An 18730-nucleotide genomic window follows, 5' to 3' on the forward strand; every position below is an offset into this window, starting at 1 on the left:
AAATACACATGCTCCTGGGCACACGGAAGTCTCTTTGAGAGCCCTGGAATTGGACATATCTGAGTTCAAATTCCAGTTCTATCAAATCCTGGTTGGGGGGGCCTGGTGCAAGTGGCTTAACTTTATGAGATCATGCAGGTAAATCTCTTGCAACAAAAGACTTGGTCCAATGCAAGCCCTCAATAAACTAGGGGTAAACTGTATTATCACTGCCATGCTCTCCTTCCTTCATTCATTGAATAGTTAATGATGACTAGGATTCTTATTTATAAGGCCAGGATTCCAGGATTTCTATATATTCTTATAGTTGAATCAATAGTTTTTGTTTTGTGGGTTTTTTTTCAGCTGCCCTGCAGCATACAGAGTTCCCAAGACAGGGATCAAATCCAATCTGCAGTTGCAACCCAAGCCATAGCTTTGGCAACACTGGATCCTTATCAAACCTGCATCCCAGAGCTCCCAAAACGCTGCTGATGCTGTGGTGCCACAGTGGGAACTTGAAACCAATAGTTTGTTTTGTTTTTTGTTTTTTTGGGTTGTTTTTTGTTTGTTTGTTTTTGCTTTTTAGGGCTGCACTTGCAGCATATGGAAGTTCCCAGGCTAGGGGTCCAATCAGAGCTACAGCTGCCAGCCTACACCACAGCCACAGCAACGTCAGATCCAAGCCGCATCTACAACTCATACCACAGCTCACGGCAATGCCGGATCCTTAACCCACTGAGCAAGGCCAGGGATCGAACCCTCAACCTCATGGTTCCTAGACGGATTGGTTTCCACTGCGCCGCGATGGGAACTCCGAAACCAACAGTTTTACAAATTGTTCACTAAACCCTCTAGCCACCCCTTCTGGCTTTGGCCCATATTCTGAGGATGCAGAAAATACTCAGTCCCTGCCTAGCCTTGGAGGATGAAGGAGAGTCTGACACAGACACTCCCAGCCCTGAAGGGAATAGTGTTGGCTTAGAAAGAGGAGAGATTCAAGCCTGGAGGAACCTGAAGAGTGGGGTATAAGAACTCATTCTAAGGCAAGGAAGCAGGTACATCTGGATGGAATTTTGAGGTACAATGAGGAATTTTCCAGGTGCTGACAATCATTCAGGGCTGGGGGGAAAGACAGGATGGTAGGAAAGCACATAGTGTGCATTTGATCTTTGTAAGAATTGTGGAGCTCCACAAGCTAGGCAGCAGCCAGTGCTAAGAAGGGCCTGGGTGGGGGCTTCTGGGAAAAGTAGAAAGAACCATGGCTCTGTTGGCGGGTTGTAACAGAAGAGGCACAGACTGGAAAAACCAAGCTTTCTAATGGGCCCCTTGGGCTCTGCTGGAGGCCAGGAAACATTTATGAGGGTCCTGGAAAAGGTGGGGGCTGCACATTGAGGCCAGAAGGGACTTGGCGGGCCCCAGATGTTCTGTGCACAGTGGAGTAGAGACAAGAAAATATTTACCTCTTTTGTGTTTGAGGAAAAGGGTGAGAAGGGATGGGAATGCTCAGTTAGCCCAGTGATGGGGACATTGATGTGGGGGGAGACCTAGGTCTAGGGACAGGAAACCTTTCTCTGCCACTTTTTTTTCAGTTTATTTCCTGCATAGCACTCATCAAAGCTGCAATTAGATACCCATCTGCATTACTGATTGTGCAATATCTGGCTCCCTGGCTGGAAAAGAAGCTCAATGGGTCAAAAGAACTGGCTCATCTTGCCCTTCATTGCTGTGACCCTGAACAAGGTAATTAATTTTTCTGTGCCTCAGTTTCCCTATCTGTAAAATGAGGATAAAGAAGTCTCACCAGGAGTTCCCTTGTGGTACAGCAGGTTAAGAATCTGGCATTGTCGCTGCAGGGGCTCAGGTTGCTGCTTTGGCACAGGTTCAGTCTCTGGCCCAGGAACTTCCACATGCTGTGAGTATCACCAAAAACATGTATTTAAACCACAAACAACAACAACAAAGAGTCTCACTAGAACAGGAGTTCCTGTTGTGGCTCAGTGTTAACTCGACTGGTATCCATGAGGACAAGGATTCCATCCCTGGCCCCACTCATGGGTTAAGTATCCGGAGTTGTTGTGGCTGTGGTGTAGGCCAGCAGCTGTAGCTCTGATTTGACTCCTTGCCTGGAAACTTCCATGTGCTGAGGGTGTGGCCCTAAAAAGACCCCCCCCAAAAAAAAGTCTTACCAAAACATACACACTCAATCCTTAAGAAGGCAGAAGAGAGGAAAGGACCATAGACTAGGTGGGGCAGAGAGAAAAACACATAAAAAGGCAGATTTAAGTCCAAACATGTCCATAATTACATTAAATGTAAACAGATAAATTGCCTCAGTTAAAAGGCAAAGATAGGCAGACTGAGTCAAAAAGCAAAACCTAGTTCGATATTGCTTACAAAGGACACATAAAGAACATAAGGATAGGAGTTCCTATTGTGGTGCAACGGGATTAGCAGCCATCTCTGCAGCACTAGTGCAGAGGTTCAATCCCCGGCCCAGTATGAGTTAAAGGATCCTGTGTTTCCACAGCTGTGGCATAGGTCATAACTGCAGCTTGGATCTGATCTCTGGCCTGGAAATACCATATGCCATGGGGCAGCCAAAAAAAAAAAAAAAAAAAAAAGAAAAAAAAAAGAAAAGAAGAAAAGGAAACAGGAACCAAAAGACAAAAAGGTGTGTGATCTTTATACCAAAGGTCAGTCTAAGGCAAGAAGCATGGAGATAAGAGGGTCAAGTCATAACAATAAAAAATTCAGTTCTCTGGTGGCTCAGTGGGTTAAGGATCCAAAGTAGTCACTGCTGTGGCTCAAGTTTGATCCCTGTATATTGTGGGGTGCAGCCTAAAAAAAAAAGTTCTGTTTACCAGGAAGATATGACAGTTGCAACTCTGTATGCAGCCGGAGACATGGCCTCCAAACATCAAAGTATTTGTCTCGTAAGGCTGATGTGATGATTAAGTACATGTAAAGTGTACACCTGTGACACCTGTCAGTCATTGCTGTCATAATTGTTGTTTTTATTACTTTGTATTTAGTTTAGTTGTTTAGGTATTATTGTTGTTATTTATAGTTCCTCCTGCCCCATAACAGAAGTGGGACTGGATGGGTAAGTGACTCCAATGTGCAGATAAAAACACTGAGGTTCAGAGATGAACAAGGAATAGTCCAAGTCCCTCAGACATAGGACTAGCCCAAGGTTTATTTGATGTTCCTTCCCAGGCAATTTCTCACATAATTCCACTGTCCTATCACCTCTTCTGGCCGGCCAGCATTCCTCCCTCCCTCCCTTCCTTCCAAAATGATTTCCCTGAATACCTTGCCCCCCCACCTTTTGTATCAGGCACTATATAGGCCTCGGTGCTAAGACACTGAGAAACAGCATACCCTTCCCTGATTTTGAAGATCTTCCAATCTATTGGGAGAGGCAAAGGTAAATCAACTGATGGTACAGACACAAGTAAATTAGCTATGAAGTGGGGGTTCACTGTACCAAGGATGCAGCCAATCAGGACACCTGGCTTTGCTTTGGGGTGGTCAGGGAGGGCTTCCTGTAGGAGAGGACTTCACAGCTCCTATCTGAAAAGTTACCTCCAAAAGCCAGTTACATCCTCCACTGTTAGCTACCTCCAAAAGCCAGAGTCTCACTCATTTACTAATTAATTAATTCAATTATTCATTCATCTCTTGAACTCCTTTAGGCCCTATTGGAGGTATTGGGGACAAAACAAGCAAAATTCTTCCCAGGATGTGGAGTTCCTGTCATGGCTCAGTGGTTAACAAACCCAACTAGGATCCATGAGGTTGCAGGTTCCATTCCTGGCCTTGCTCAGTGGGTTAAGGATCCAGTGTTACCATAACTTGTGCTGTAGGTCACAGATGCAGCTCAGATCTGGTGTTGCTGTGCCTGTGGCATAGGCTGGTGGCTACAGCTCCATTTCGACCCCTATCCTGGGAACCTCCATATGCCCTGGGTGCGGCCCTAAAAAGACAAAAAAAAAAATTTTTTTCCCAGGATGGAGCAGAGTTGGGGAAAGCAAAAGTATGAACATGATCTGGAAGAGGGTACTGCTGGGACTAAAACAAAGTAGAATGATGGAGGAATAAGTGTCCCCCACTTCAAAACAAGAGCCATAAAAACCCTTCTAGGGAGTTCCCGTCGTGGCGCAGTGGTTAACGAATCCGACTAGGAACCATGAGGTTGCAGGTTCGGTCCCTGCCCTTGCTCAGTGGGTTAACGATCCGGCGTTGCCATGAGCTGTGGTGTAGGTTGGAGACGCGGCTCGGATCCCGTGTTGCTGTGGCTCTGGCGTAGGCTGGTGGCTACAGCTCCGATTCAACCCCTAGCCTGGGAACCTCCATATGCCGCGGGAGCGGCCCAAGAAATAGCAACAACCACAACAACAACAACAAAAGACAAAAAAAAAACAACAAAAAAAAACCCTTCTAATTGATGCTGCCACCTCTTCTGGGGCCATGGGCACCTTATCACACTCTAGCAGAGGGTGCCAGGAGGATGGACTACTCCCAGTGGCCCTACTCTCTCTCAACAACTCACCTAGCCATTACTGAGTTCCTCCTGTATTCATTAGGCTACCTTCTCGGAATTAGAGGGACTACACAGCGGGGCGGAGATTTGTGTGTGTGCCCTTCTGCACGTCGTTTGCCCTCTGGGCCTCAGGTCTACATTTGCAACTAGGGGTTTAGGGTGGGTCAGCAGTCCGAGTTGCCCTGACAATCGAGCCTGTGCTCTTTAAGGAAATACCATTTAGTGCTGTCCTCCAGTGGATGTTTATCCCCATTTTGCAGATGAGCAGAATGAAGCTCAAACAGGAGTTGTGAGTCTGACCAGGCTGTGCGGCGCTGACCTGCAAACAGTCACAGATCTACAGCTCCCTGCCCCCGCCCGGGGGTGGTGCTGTGGCCTCTACCCCTTTAAGAACGCCCCACGGATACAAGCAGGAAGGGGGCGGTGCCTACGCCCGAGACGGACGTGCGTGCAGACCAATGGACGCTGAAGTCACGGTGGCGGCGGCCAATGGGCGCGGTGAGGGAGGGGCTGGGCGCCAGAGCCTGGTTCCCGAGGCGCGGCGGCCGCGGCTGGGGGCGGGGAGGGGGGCGCAGGACCCCAGGCGGGGGTCCCGGAGCCGGAGGCACGTGTCCCAGGGCGCCGGCGGGGCCGCGGCGGCCGGGAGCGCTGCCCGGGCTTGGGCTGGTCCGGGGGCCGGCGCGGCTGGGGCTGCAGCCGATAGGCTGGGTGAAGGGCCGCGGGGGAGGCGAGCCGGGGGGCCCCGCGGGGTCGGAGTGCCGGAGGGGGCGCGGCCGGGCGGGGGCTGCTGGGGGTGGGGGCCATGGAGGGCCATGGGCAGCGGGTGGGGGCGCTGCTGGTGAAGACGTGCAGAGTCGGGGGTGCCCGAGGGGTGCGGGGGGGTCTGGAGCCCCAGACGTGGCGTCAAACATGCGTGGGGCGTTGGGGACTTGGCTGGGAGGTTGACGGAGGGCCAGGCCGGAGCAGGGGGCGGCTGGAGAGCGTAGGGTGTTATGGGATAGGGATGGGGGCGTCTGGGGACATTAGGGTTTTCAGGGGAGAGAGAACGGCTGTGGGGGGAGCTGGCCCGGGCTGGGGGCGATGGTTGGGGTGGGGGGAGGGCTACTTACGCGGGCGCAGGGGATTGTGGGGTGTGAGGGCTGGGAGGGTCTCAGAAAATGAGACCCTATCCCAGAAGGAACAGGCAGGTGAGCGTTAGGAAGGAGATGCAGTGGGTTAGAATGATGGTTCTGCCACCTCTCAAGCTTGGGGCCTGGGGGTGGGGGCCAGTTCTTGATGGTCCAAGGAAAAAGCCTTGGGGGTCTCAAGCACTCCTGTGAAGGAGGCTACTTTGAGAGGGTGGTAAGAAGGCCTGACGAGTGGAGAAAGCCCTGCTAGGGAATGGTTTGGGTGGTTTGGGTCAAGGTCTCTGGTGTCGGGGTTGGCAGGGTATTAGGTTCAGTGTATGGAAGGAAAGACTGGCCTTTCTGGGTGGCTTTCTTGAGGAGAAGGGACAACTGAGGGTGGGGAGCCCTGGTAAAGATTCAGTTATTTTTCCCTTGGGCTCTAAAAATAGCCTCTTCAAGATCTCAGGGGTTGTCCCTCTGAAAAAGAGCCCCAGTACCTGCTCTGAGCATTTCATTAGATAAAGCCCCAGGTTCAAATCCAGCCCCTTGTGTTTGGCTTGTGTTTTGACCTTGGACCAATAGCTTTGGCTTTCTGGGCCTCAATTTCCTTTTCTGCTGAGGGAGGTGGGGGTGGGGGTGATGGGATATTCCCTACTTCCCAAGGTGTTGATAAAGATTAAGTAATAATTGTTTCTAATAATAGCTAACACTGTTTGAGCCTGATGCCCAGGGCTTGATGAGTGGGTTGTTAAGTCCTTTGGACAAACCAGGGTTGTTACTGTACCCACTGTATAGAGGAGGAAACCGAGGCCTGGAGTCCCTGAGTCACACAGAGCAAGTGATTGGCAGTGTGGGGAGTGGATGCAGAGGAGAAGTTGAAGGCTTGGTGGTATTTTTACCTGCATCCATTTTCCCTACCAGGGCCAATTCCCGTCCCCCCAGCAGCATGGCGTCCTGTGCTGAGCCCTCTGCTGCAGGCCCTGAACCCACTGCCCCGCCACCTACTGGAGCCCCACCACTTGAGGACTTCGAAGTGTTGGATGGGGTGGAAGACGCAGAGGGCGAGGAGGAGGAGGAGGAGGAGGAGGAGGACCTGAGTGAGCTGCCGCCACTTGAGGATGTGGGGCAGCCCCCAGTGGAGGAGGCCGAACAGCCCGGGGCCCTGGCCCGAGAGTTCCTGGCCGCCATGGAGCCTGAGCCTGAGCCCGCCCCAGCCCCAGACGAGTGGCTGGACATCCTGGGTAAGGAGCCGGGGTGGCTCGGGTTGGACCACGGGGCCCAGACAGCTCAGGTGCGGGAGTGACCTTGGCCTGGGCTTTCTACCCTGAGCCTCATTTCCCTATCTCTGTTTTGAGGTAGGTTGGAAGTAAAACGTGTAACCACCGTGATCATCAGCCACAGGTAGTTGCTTGAGACACTTCATGGCTCAGAGAGGCTGAATCACCTGTACAGGGCCACACAGCCAGCTCAGCAGGCTCTGACAGCTTTCAACCCCCGCTCCTTTTCTTGTCATTTGTCTGACAAGTACCTGTCCCTAGAAAAATGTTCTGAGGTCAGATAGACCTGTGGAACATCTCATTTTATTCATCACTCTGTCAGGTTCAAAGTATTCATTAGTGTTATTAGTGTGCTCATTGTTTAGAACAGTCCTGCAAGAAAGAAACCAGGAGAACCCACACATGTGCTCCTGTCCCCTATAACCCTTCCAGCACCTCTAGAAAATAAACATAATGCTACTAGTTCTGATATCTAATATACTGAATAATGCTAATGTCCAGACAAATAACAGTGAAACATCCTTCCTGCTACCTTTAATATTAACAATACAGTAGTATCAAATAATGCTGACAGGAGTTCCCGTCATGGCGCAGTGGTTAACAAATCCGACTAGGAACCATGAGGTTGCGGGTTCGATCCCTGGCCGTGCTCTGTGGGTTAAGGATCGGGCGTTGCTGTGAGCTGTGGTGTAGGTCGCAGAGGTGGCTCGGATCCCGCATTGCTGTGGCTGTGGTGTAGGCTGGTGGCTACAGCTCCGATTAGACCCTTAGCCTGGGAACCTCCATATGCCGTGGAAGCGGCCCAAGAAATGGCAAAAAGACCAAGAAAAATTAAAAAAAAAAAAAAAAATAACGCTGACACTAATGAAACAGAATTGGTACTGATTTCGCTTCCACCACAGGTATAACCTTTACTACTCCTAAAGATAACAGCGGGTAGTATTTACTGAGCCCTGGTTTTGGGCCTGTGCTTCGTCTTATTTTATTGTCATAACAACCCCATGATGTAATTCCTAACGTATCCCCATTTTATAAATAGGGAAACTGAGGGTCAGTGAGGTGAAGGCACTTACTTGCCCAAGGTCGTGCAGCCTCCTTGGCTGCATTAAAGTTTGGAAAGTTCTTCTGTGCTAATACTAAGATCTGCACTGCACCCTGTGTGAGCATGAGGCTGGCTCCGTTTGTTTTTATTCAAGCCAGCTACTTTCTGAGGTCAGAATTCAGGCTTCTAGACAAAGAAACTGAGCCTTGGAGAGGGGATGTGATTTACCCAGAGTTTACTCGCTCTGGATTAAGACCCTACCAGCACATCCGCTATTAGTGTCCAGAAACCTCAAAGATTCAGGGGGTCCCTTGGTATCCACTAGATCAGTGGTTCTCAAACTGCATGCAGGAGCATGTATAAATTGGGGAGCATTACAGAAATTTGGAACACTCTAGAATATTCCAGAATATGAATTGCTATCTCCCTGCCCCTAACCTTTGGACTAGGATCTACTTAGACTCCCGGTGGCATTTTCCAAACCAGTGGTCTGTTATAGAACAGGGGTACTTGTTGGAACATGGGTAACTACGGATGCTGTCAGTCTGTCGTGCCCCATAGGTGTAAGCCTTCTGTCACCCCAGCAGTTGTCATGGGACCACAGTGGGTGTTGTCGTGGTGGGGGCTCCTTGAGTGGATTTGTGAGGGCACAAGGCTTTGTGCCTGGGTATTTAGAAGTGTTGGCTGTGGCCATTTGGCTGTTCCTAAGATTGCTTGGAGTATGGAGGGGAACAAAGGGGTCTCTTCGGTGGCTGTGGGAGCGTGAGGGGCTACTTTTCCTTGCAGGCCCTTTGGTGGTGTGGTGCTTTGGTTGGTACACACTCCTGGCATCACAGGTACTCTGCTAACCAAGCAAACAACTCACCACGTGTCGTCAGGAGACCCCCTGATCACCCCATATCATGGCTGGGATAAATCAAGGCCCACACGTCACAGGGCAGAGACTGGAACCAGAGGAGGGAGGAAAGGGTAGCTTCAGTCTCTCCTGGGCATCCCACCACCCTGACTGTTGTAGGCAGGATGGCTTTTCTCAGCCCTTTGCCTTCATTGAGTCTTGATTTTTCTCTTCCTTCCTCCCTGCTTCCCTCCCTCCCTTCCTTCCTTCTTTGACTTCCTTAAGATAATAGATCAGCCAGCGTTCACTGAGCCCATACTTAGGTCCAGTATCGTCAGTCCCCAAATCAGTCCTTTGATGTCAAGTGTCCAGGCAGGGACACTGAGGCCCAGAGCCGTGGGTCACCTGCCCAATAAGTGGCAGAGTGGCCACTGAAAGCTCGGCTTGTACCCTGGTGTTGAACTACTCTCAGGATAGGTGGAGCCAGGAGGGGGATGCTAGGGAGCAGGCACCCATCTGAGCACCTGGTGACAGGCTGCTTGCTCCTACTCCTCTGCAGGGAATGGGCTGTTGAGGAAGAAGACGCTGGTTCCAGGCCCACCAGGCTCAAGTCGCCCGACCAAGGGCCAGGTGGTCACTGTGCAGCTGCAGACATCATTGGAGAATGGCACACGGGTACAGGAGGAGCCGGAGCTGGTGTTCACCCTAGGCGACTGTGACGTCATCCAGGTGGGAGTAGGGTGGGGCCTGGGTAGGGTGGCGGGGGAGTGGAGGTAGTGGGGGAGGTGGGGGTGGCTGTGCAAGCTGGGGGTGGGGCTGAGGAGGGCTGAGCACTGCTATGCAGCACCTGGACCCACTCAATTCTCATGCTTCTGCCAGGCCCTGGATCTCAGTGTCCCACTCATGGATGTGGGGGAGACAGCTATGGTCACTGCTGACTCCAAGTACTGCTATGGCCCCCAAGGCAGGTGAGAACCTGCTGTCTGCAGGGGTCCCTGTGGGGGTGTGGAAGTGGGCGGGACAAGTTGCTCAGCTGTCTCACACTATCTGCCTGCACATTTTATAGAAAAGGAAACTGAGGAGTGCCCTGGTGGCTCAGTGGGTTAAAGATCCAGCATTATCACTGCTGTGCCGCAGGAACTTCCATATGCCACAGCCAAAAAGAAAAAAAAAGCAGAAGGGGGAGTTCTCACTGTGGTGCAGTAGGTTAAGGATCTGGCTTTGCTGCAGGTGCGGCCTGGCTTGGTTCCCTGGCCCGGGAACTTCCATATATCACTCAAGTGTGGCAAGAGTTTTACTGAAGAGGAGGTGACAGCCCTTTCCCACCTGCTCTCAAGCCAACCCATTGTGTCTGGGGTTCAGTCATGGTAACCTCTGGGTCTGAGTGCTATCCTACCTCCTCCCCCAGCAGGAGCCCATACATCCCCCCACATGCGGCCCTGTGCCTGGAGGTGACCCTGAAGGCTGCCGTGGATGGGCCTGATCTGGAGATGCTTACAGGGCAGGAGCGAGTGGCCCTGGCCAACCGGAAGCGGGAGTGTGGCAATGCTCACTACCAGCGGGCTGACTTCGTGCTGGCTGCCAACTCCTATGACCTCGCCATCAAGGCCATCACTTCTAGTGCCAAAGGTGACGGCCAGGTTGAATCCTAGCATCTCCCCTGCAAAGCCATCCTCACTAGTGCTAGAAACCTCAAGCTACAGAGGGCCTCACATTCAGAACACTCTAGAAAATTCCAGAATATGGATAGATGTTTAGCTGTGCCTAACCTTTAGATATATCCAGAGACTTATTATGGCACATCTCAGATCAGTGGGATGTTGTGGGTGGTGTGCGGGTAGACGTTGGAACGTAGGTGCCTGCAGATACTGTCAATCCATGTGTCCTTTGATCAAGCTCTCATTCCCATGGGGTCCATTTGTAGACTTCTTGGGAGTGCTGAGGATGGTGCTGGTCTTGTCCCATGTGAGAGATGAGGAAACTGAGGCCAGAGAGGCCTGGAATCTCCTGAGGAGTAGGTAGTGGAGGCCGCAGTACAGGGAGCTTGGACACCCCCTCTCCTGTGATGGGGATCCTCAGAGACCTTCCCCTCAGTCTCTTCTACCACCAGGTGCAGAGGGGTGGACTGTGGCCTGGGTCACACAGTCCTTCTGCACATGGGTGATCATGGCGGGCTGCTGGCATGATAATGGTGGCTACAGCTGAGTGCTCTCTCCCAACAGTGGACATGACATTTGAGGAGGAGGAACAGCTTTTGCAGCTGAAGGTGAAGTGTCTGAACAACTTGGCAGCCTCACAGCTGAAGCTGGACCACTACCGTGCAGCGCTGCGCTCCTGCAGCCTTGTGCTTGAGCACCAGCCTGACAACATCAAGGCACTTTTCCGAAAGGGCAAGGTGAGCTGCAGCCAACAGGCAACAGGCGGACAGACTGGCTCCCCCATTCCAGGGCAGTGAGGCTGGTCCCAGGCTTTAGATTGGAGAAGGGTATAGGCGTCAGCTAGCCAAACACTGGGGTAACAGGGGGAGACAGAGCCCCGGATGGGTGTGGGGGTGTGTCCTGAGTCATAGCAATTCATTAACTGAGGTCAGATTTGAACCCTGAGTCTTAGGTTTCCTCTACTCCTTGACACTGCCCTCTGGCCCATTGGTAACTGTTCCTCATGTATAACCCTTTGTGGCTCTCATCTCCCTCAGACTAAAAGCTGGATTCTCATTGTAGCCTTTGAGGCTCTCAGCCATCTCCTCTTCCTCCTGCCATCCCCTTCCAGTCTACTCTTACTTCTTTCCATCCTGCTCAGCTTCACCACTGCCTGCCACCCAGCCCAGATCTGCTCCCACCCTAGTGCCTTTGCATAGGCTATATCCTGAGACATTCGTACCTGAGATATACCCATGGGTTTCTCCTTTACATCCTTCAGGTCTTTGCTATGATGTCACCTTCTTAGGAAACCCTCTCTGTCACCCCAACCCTGACCCTCTGCCCTATCTTCACGTTTCCCATGTCACTTGTCAGCATGGGCAGGTGTTCTGCCCCTTGTCCCACTCCCTTACCTGAATATGGGGATCTTACATATCTCATTCCTGTTAAATCTCCAGCCCTGTAGACAGAGCCAGGCACACAGTAGGTGCAAAGTAAGTGCTGGTGGAAAGTAGAGATGAGTTTGGCTCCAGTGAATTTGAACTTAAATGCTTTTGCCCCCATTTCTGTTCATCCTCACTCTGTTGGGGAAAGGGGGTGATTTCAGCATTTTTTAGCAATAAACCAAGGAAACCAAGGTGCAAGCAAATGCTATGTCACTCAGTGTTTTTGTGAGAGGTCTGAGCAGTCCAGCTAGTACTATTGTTATTATTGTTATAATTTTTTTTTAGGGCTGCACCCACAGCACATGGAAGTTCCCAGGTTGGGGGGCAAATCAGAGCTATAATTGCTGGCCTACACCACAACCACAGAAATACTAGATCCAAGTTCCGACTGCGACTTACACCACAGTCCACGGCAATGCCAGATCCTTAACCCACTGAGCAAGGCCAGGGATCGAACCTGTGTCCTCATGGATACTAGTCGGATTTTTTCCCCCTGAGCCACAATGGGAACTCCAACCAGCCATCATTTTTAAAATACTTTTTTTGTTGTGGCTTTTTAGGGCCACAGGTGCAGCACATGGAGGTTCCCAGGCTAGGGGTCGAACCCAGGCTACAGCTGCCGGCCTATGCCACAGCCACAGCAACACAGGATCCGAGTCGCCTCTGTAACCTACACCACAGCTCATGGCAACACCAGATCCTTAACCCACTGAGTGAGGCCAGGGATCGAACCTGCGACCTCATGGTTCCTAGTCAGATTCGTTTCTTCTATGTCATGACGGGAGCTCCTTAAAGTACTTTTTTTTTTGTTTGTTTTTTTGTCTTTTTAGGGCTGCACCTACGGCATATGGAGGTTCCCAGGCTAGGGGTCTAATCAGAGCTGTTGCTGCCAGCCTACGCCAGAGCCACAGCAACACCAGAGCCAAGCCATGTCTGTGACCTACACCACAGCTCACGACAATGCCAGATCCATAACCCACTGAGCAAGACTAGGGATTGAACCTGCAACCTCATGGTTCCTAGTCAGATTTGTTTCTGCTGCGCCATGAGGGGAACTCCTAAAGTACTTTGTTGTTGTTGTTGTTGTTGTTGTTGTTGTTGTTGTTGTTGCTATTTCTTGGGCCGCTCCCGCGGCATATGGAGGTTCCCAGGCTAGGGGTTGAATCGGAGCTGTAGCCACCGGCCTACGCCAGAGCCACAGCAACACGGGATCCGAGCCGCGTCTGCAACCTACACCACAGCTCACGGCAACGCCGGATCGTTAACCCACTGAGCAAGGGCAGGGACCGAACCCGCAACCTCATGGTTCCTAGTCGGATTCGTTAACCACTGAGCCACGATGGGAACTCCTCCTAAAGTACTTTTTGAGTGTATAGTTCTACATAGAAACATGAGAAGAGGAAAGATGCTGTCCCTATTTTTTAAGGGTTTATAATCTTGGGGGAGTGAGACTGTCTGCTCATGTAGCTTCCCACATGTTTGGATCTGCTGGTTGAAGGTGATGAAAACCTATTCAAATGGATTCAGGGAAAAGGAGAAATTGATGGCATGTGGAACTGCCAAGTCAGGAGGATGGCTTCAGGCATGGCTAGATCCAGGTGTTTAGCAATGTTGTGCAGACGCTATGTCTGTCTGCTGTGTGATTCTTTCTCAGGCACACTTCTCTCTCAGGGTGACCAAGACGCTCCCTCCTGCTCTGCCAAAAGCTCCAAGCTTCCATCCTCCACATTTAGCAACTGGCCTCCCAATGGTACAAGCATAGTTCAGGCTGGATCTCATTGGCTGGCTTGAGTCACATGCCTGGCTCTGAATCATTCGAAGCTTTGGAAACATTCAGCTGACTTCTCGAGCCACGCAGGGTGGTGAGGGAGGAGGAGAGACTGCTGCCTTGGGTCTCCTGCACAGGATGAGACAGATACTCAGGGGAAGGAGTAGGTTAGGGGAATGACACTGAGTCTTATGGGCTGCCGCTCTTATAGTCTGAGGGCTCAGGAACCTCCAGGACAGTTGCTAGAGATAGATTTGGGACTGGTCAGGTGAACTTAAAGGAGAACTAGGCCCAGTGTGGGTCCAGAGTGATACACTATGTGCTTCCTCTGGCAGGTGCTGGCCCAGCAAGGTGAGTACAGTGAGGCCATCCCCATCCTGAGAGCAGCTCTGAAGCTGGAACCTTCCAACAAGGTGAGCAGGATGGGAGCCCCCTGGAGACATAGTGTACTGGCCTGTCAGGGAAGTTCCTCCTGTGGTCTGCCCCTTATCCTTCTTGCTGTGGCTCTGCCTGGGCAGTGGCAGGGGGTAGGTGGCTGAAGGGCCCCAGTCAGCCTGAGACCCTTGTTGACCCCTGCATAGGCAGTCTGGGCTCACCCCACCTCCCCCAATGGGGGTCCCAGAGGCCAAGGGCACTTGGCAGCCTGATCAGTGTCAGTGTCCTCAGCTTTCCTCAAAGAACCTTCCTCTTGCCTGGGCTCCTTTGCTCCACCCCATCCACTGGCTTCTAAGGGAAAGGAGGCAGTAGCCCCCACTTTGCTGATGCCCAGAGAGTAGCTGATGGAAGTGCTGTGTCCCAGCGGTCCCAGTCTCAAAGGGCCCCAGGGCTCCAGAAAGGTAGACTGCCAGCACTAGAGCCACCTGCTCTCACAGACAACCCCCTCTCAACAGACGATCCACGCAGAGCTCTCAAAGTTGGTGAAGAAGCACGCAGCCCAGCGGAGCACAGAGACCGCCCTCTACCGGAAGATGCTGGGCAACCCCAGCCGGCTGCCTGCCAAGTGTCCTGGCAAGGGTGCCTGGGTGAGCTTGGGCTGATGGGCACAGGGAGGCTCCCAAAGTAGGGGCAGGGGCCATGGACAGGGTACACCAGGCAGAGAGTTTCTTCATCTGGCAGACATTGATGTCTTTGTGAACTGAGCTCAGCTGGACCATGCTGGGGTCATAGAAAAAGCCTGGCTCTGTGTGACCAGGGCCAGAGCAGAAGATGAAACACAATCTGGAGGGCTCGGGAGGGGAATGGTGGCTCCTCTAGAGGGGAACAGGAGGTATACCAGAGGAGGGACATTTTGCTTGAGTTTTGACCCATGAGTAAGGGTTTTTCCAAGAGGCAGGCAGGTCATTGTCAGGCAGTGGTTTCCTGGGAGGCTTGTTTGGGCCATGTTGCTAGCTGAGGTGCATGACATCAGTCTTAACTTCTGCCTACCCTCCTCTTCCCTCTCTTTTATCCACAGTCCATCCCATGGAAGTGGCTGTTTGGGGCAACTGCTGTGGCCCTGGGGGGCGTGGCTCTCTCTGTGGTCATCGCTGCCAGGAACTGACTGCCCATGTGGCCGCCATCCCCTCCACTCATGGTGGACCCTACCCTGCGCTCCCTGACTCCCCCAGGCTCCCTGTCCACTGCCCTAACTGGCCTAGCCCCCTCCTCTGGGGCGGGGACAGTGAGGTTTGGGGGTTGTGTGGCCCAGTGAGCAGGAGGGACTGAGCCCTATAGGAGGAAAATGAGGCAGGGCCTGGGCCCCATGTCCAGCCCAGAGTGAGGGGGCCCTCATTCTTCCAGACCCAATTCCCACCCTTACCCACACTCTCCGGGTTAGGTCTCAGTTGGGGCCAGCCTCAGTTTCTCTTTCCCGACAGGCCTGGGGGCAGCCCTTCCCCCACCCAGTCCCTGTCCAAGCACCAACTCTTCCTGCCCCGCCTGCTGCCCTCTCCCCAGGTCCCCCTCCCTCCACCCCCAGCCCCAAACACAGTGAAATAAAGCCTCCCACCCGCACCACACTGGTTTCAGAACCTTCTTCCTCCGTCGCTTGGGGCTGAGCCAGGGACGGGCCTGTGCCACATCCAGGGTCACACAGGAGTGTGGGTATGGCTGAGCCAGGTCTATAGTGGGGGTATCTCCTCTTGGGCCCCAGCAGACCCTCTTTGCCGAGGGGGAAGCAGATCCGGAGAAGTGGGGCGGTGTGCTCAAGAGTTCCCCAGTCAGACCCTGTAGGAATTCACACCCAGGTATACTCCTTCCCCTATTCTCATGAGTCTTACTTCATCTGAAATTGGACCCCCTTATGGAGCGTCACTAGGAGGTGTACTGAATGCTCAGTGACCTCAGAGGTCTGGCTGTGCAGCAGGGGCACAGCCCCATGTCTAGGCAGCAACATAGCCAGTGCGAAGGCCCTGGAGCAGGATAGAGCCTGGTATGTTCAAAGATGATAAAGGCAGGTGGTCGGCAGATCTGGATCCTGCAGGGCTACAGGAAGGGGTTGGTGTTGACTCCAGGAGATCCATCCGATCTCACTTTGCTGGGGCTGTTGAAACTTCTCCCCAAGATGCTGCCACGTCACAGCCAGGACAGGCAGAGCCAGTGTTTGGGCCTTTACCAACCAGCACCTGAGGTCTTTCTCGCTGCTTTATCCTGGCCTCAGGATAAAGGTCTATCTCTGAAGTAGACCACTCAAATGTTTAGTCTGCCCCCATTCCCTTAGAGTCCTGGAAGGAAGCCTCTAGCCACAACTACTCAGCAGAAGGTGGCTGTCAGGCCTTGAATCTGTGTTTTTGCCCTGTCTGCCTTTTGAACCTGCATCTTTTCCCTGCCTGCCCCAGACCTCTGCTTTCTGGGCCACCTGGATTACTCTTAGGGTACAAATCTGGGTGTGGCTTGACCTTGCTCCTTCTCTCCACCATTCAGACCCCTTAGGTTTCTACCTTGTCCTCACAAAGGAAGGGGGCTTTGTGGGAGGTGCTGGGTCTGGGACTGTGGGTTGGCCAGGCTTAGGGTGGGGATGGGGATCATCTCAGGCGGGTACCCGCTCTTTCCTCAGTCTCATTGACCTCAAGCTGGGAGGCCAGCCCAAGGGGTGGCCAGTGGCACTGTGGAATGGCTGGAGTGACTTTCTGGCTCAGATGTGAGTCACCATTGCTGTGGGCAGATTGTATGTTGTCATTGGGTACCAACATAGCCTCATTCTCTGTAACCATTTTTGTTATATTCTGTGAAAAGTCCTTTGTCAGGTATGTTGTGACTCTGTGGCTCATGTTTCATTTTCTTACTCTTTTTTTTTTTTTTTGGCTGTGCGCACGGCCTGAGAAAGTTCCTGGGCCAGGGATCGAACCCAAGCTACAGCAGTGACAATGCTGAGTCCGTAACCTGGTTCCCTAGGCCATCAGGGAACTCCCACTTTTAATTTTCTTAATGATGTCTTTCAAAGAGCAAACATTTAAAATTTTAATGTGGTCCAATTTGTTAGTTTTCCTATGTTCCATTACTTTTTGTTTTGTGGGTTTTTTTGACTTCCTTGCAGCATATGGAGTTCCTGGGCTAGGGATCAGCTCTGAGCTACAGTTGCTACCTAAGTTACAGCTGTGGCAATGTCAGATCCTTAACCCACTGTGCCAGACTGGGGATTGAACTTGTGTCCCAGCATTCCCAAGATGCCACCAATCCCGTTGTGTCACAGTGGGAACTCCTCTATTTGCTTTTGGTTTTTTTTGGACCACCCATGGCATGTAGAAGTTTCCAGGCCAGGGTTTGAACATGTGCCACAGAAGCAACTTGAGCCACTGCAGTGACAATGCTGGATCCTTAACCTGTTTTGTTTTTTGTTTTTTGTTTTTTTTTGCTTTTTAGGGCTGCACCCATGGCATATGGAGGTTCCCCAGGCTAGGGGTCAAATCAGAGCTACAGCTGCCGGCCTACGCCATAGCCGCAGCTACATCAGATCCGAGCTGCGTCTGTGCATGCTAACTACACGTGTGAGTTTTTCTGAGCTCTGCTCCATGCTGAGGGTCTCTGTAACCCCTTGGCAGGTTCCATGCTGTCCTGAAGACTGTAGCTTTTTAATAATAATGGAGTCGGGCTGGGTGTGCCTCCCACCTTTGCTCCTTTTCTCCAAGGTTGCCTGGTTGGGCCCACTATTAGATGAGCAGACTGAGGCCCAGGAAGGAGACAGCTCCTGCCCAGGGCACTACTACTTGGAAGCAACAGGAAGGATTTGGCCCAAGTCGGCCTGCCTCCAGAGCCCATGTTCCACCGACTGGTTCTGCATCTTATTGCAAGATAGGGCTAGGAGATAAGGAGAAAGGCCTCGAATGACAGGGCTTGTAGTGTGACTTCAATATGTTTATCCCCTGGGGAGTCCATCCTCAGTGGTCTGAACAGGGCATGGGTAGGGAGCCAGGCATCCAGCATGAGGGTCATTGAAGTTGCCCTAGAGGAACAAGAGGCCTTTGGCATGTGGCAAAGGGTACTCCTGGTGCAAGCATAGCATGTGCAAAGGTGTGCTGGCTGGACAATGCATATAATATGTTCAGAGGACAACTAGGATGGAACTCTTTCATATCAAAATATATACCAGTGCCTTCTGTACACTGTCTTGGGCGATGACTCAGCCTGGCCTTGTCTTCAAGGGGTATGACTCGCAGCAGGCTGTGAATTGGAAATGAACACAGTAGAATGAGCTTTGTGTGCAAAAGCTCACGTCTCCTGAGCATGTAAACAGGGTGACCTTTGCATGCCTCCATCTCATGTCATCCTTTTTTTTTTTTTTTTTTTTTTTTTGTATTTTTAGGGCTGCACTCACAGCATGTGGAGGTTCCCACGGTAGGGGTCAAATTGGAGCTGTAGCTGCTGGTCTGCGCCACAGCCACAGCAACTTGGGATCCGAGCCTTGTCTGCGACTTACACCACAGCTAACAGCAATGCTGGATCCTTAATCCACTGAGTGAGGCCAGGGATTGAACCTGTGTTCCTATGGATCCCAGTCAGATTTGTTTCTGCTGAGCCACGATGGGAACTCCTCATCTCATCCTTAAAGGACAACTTCTGGAGATGAGTGCTGACTGGGCTCACTCAGCATGGGATCATCAGTCTCCCTACCTGA

At 52.0% G+C, this 18730-nt stretch overlaps 1 protein-coding gene across 3 annotated transcripts; it reads left to right on the plus strand.

Annotated features, from left to right (window-relative positions):
* FKBP8 (FK506 binding protein 8) lies at positions 5010-15635 on the plus strand. Of its 3 annotated transcripts, none has more exons than XM_003123516.4 (9): positions 5010-5129; positions 6553-6872; positions 9345-9514; positions 9665-9753; positions 10194-10414; positions 11008-11180; positions 13974-14051; positions 14529-14660; positions 15092-15635. In XM_003123516.4, the coding sequence occupies exons 2-9, from the start codon at positions 6578-6580 to the stop codon at positions 15176-15178; spliced, it is 1245 nt and encodes a 414-aa protein (XP_003123564.1). In that variant the 5' UTR covers positions 5010-5129; positions 6553-6577; the 3' UTR covers positions 15179-15635. The 3 variants fall into 3 exon arrangements, with proteins under 3 accessions (XP_003123564.1, XP_005652984.1, XP_020939137.1); XM_005652927.3 differs by having other exon boundaries at positions 10197-10414; positions 15092-15630; XM_021083478.1 differs by lacking the exon at positions 5010-5129 and adding an exon at positions 5418-5507 and having other exon boundaries at positions 15092-15628.

The sequence above is a fragment of the Sus scrofa genome, chromosome 2 (assembly GCF_000003025.6).
Source record: "Sus scrofa isolate TJ Tabasco breed Duroc chromosome 2, Sscrofa11.1, whole genome shotgun sequence".
NCBI classification, from domain to species: domain Eukaryota; kingdom Metazoa; phylum Chordata; class Mammalia; order Artiodactyla; family Suidae; genus Sus; species Sus scrofa.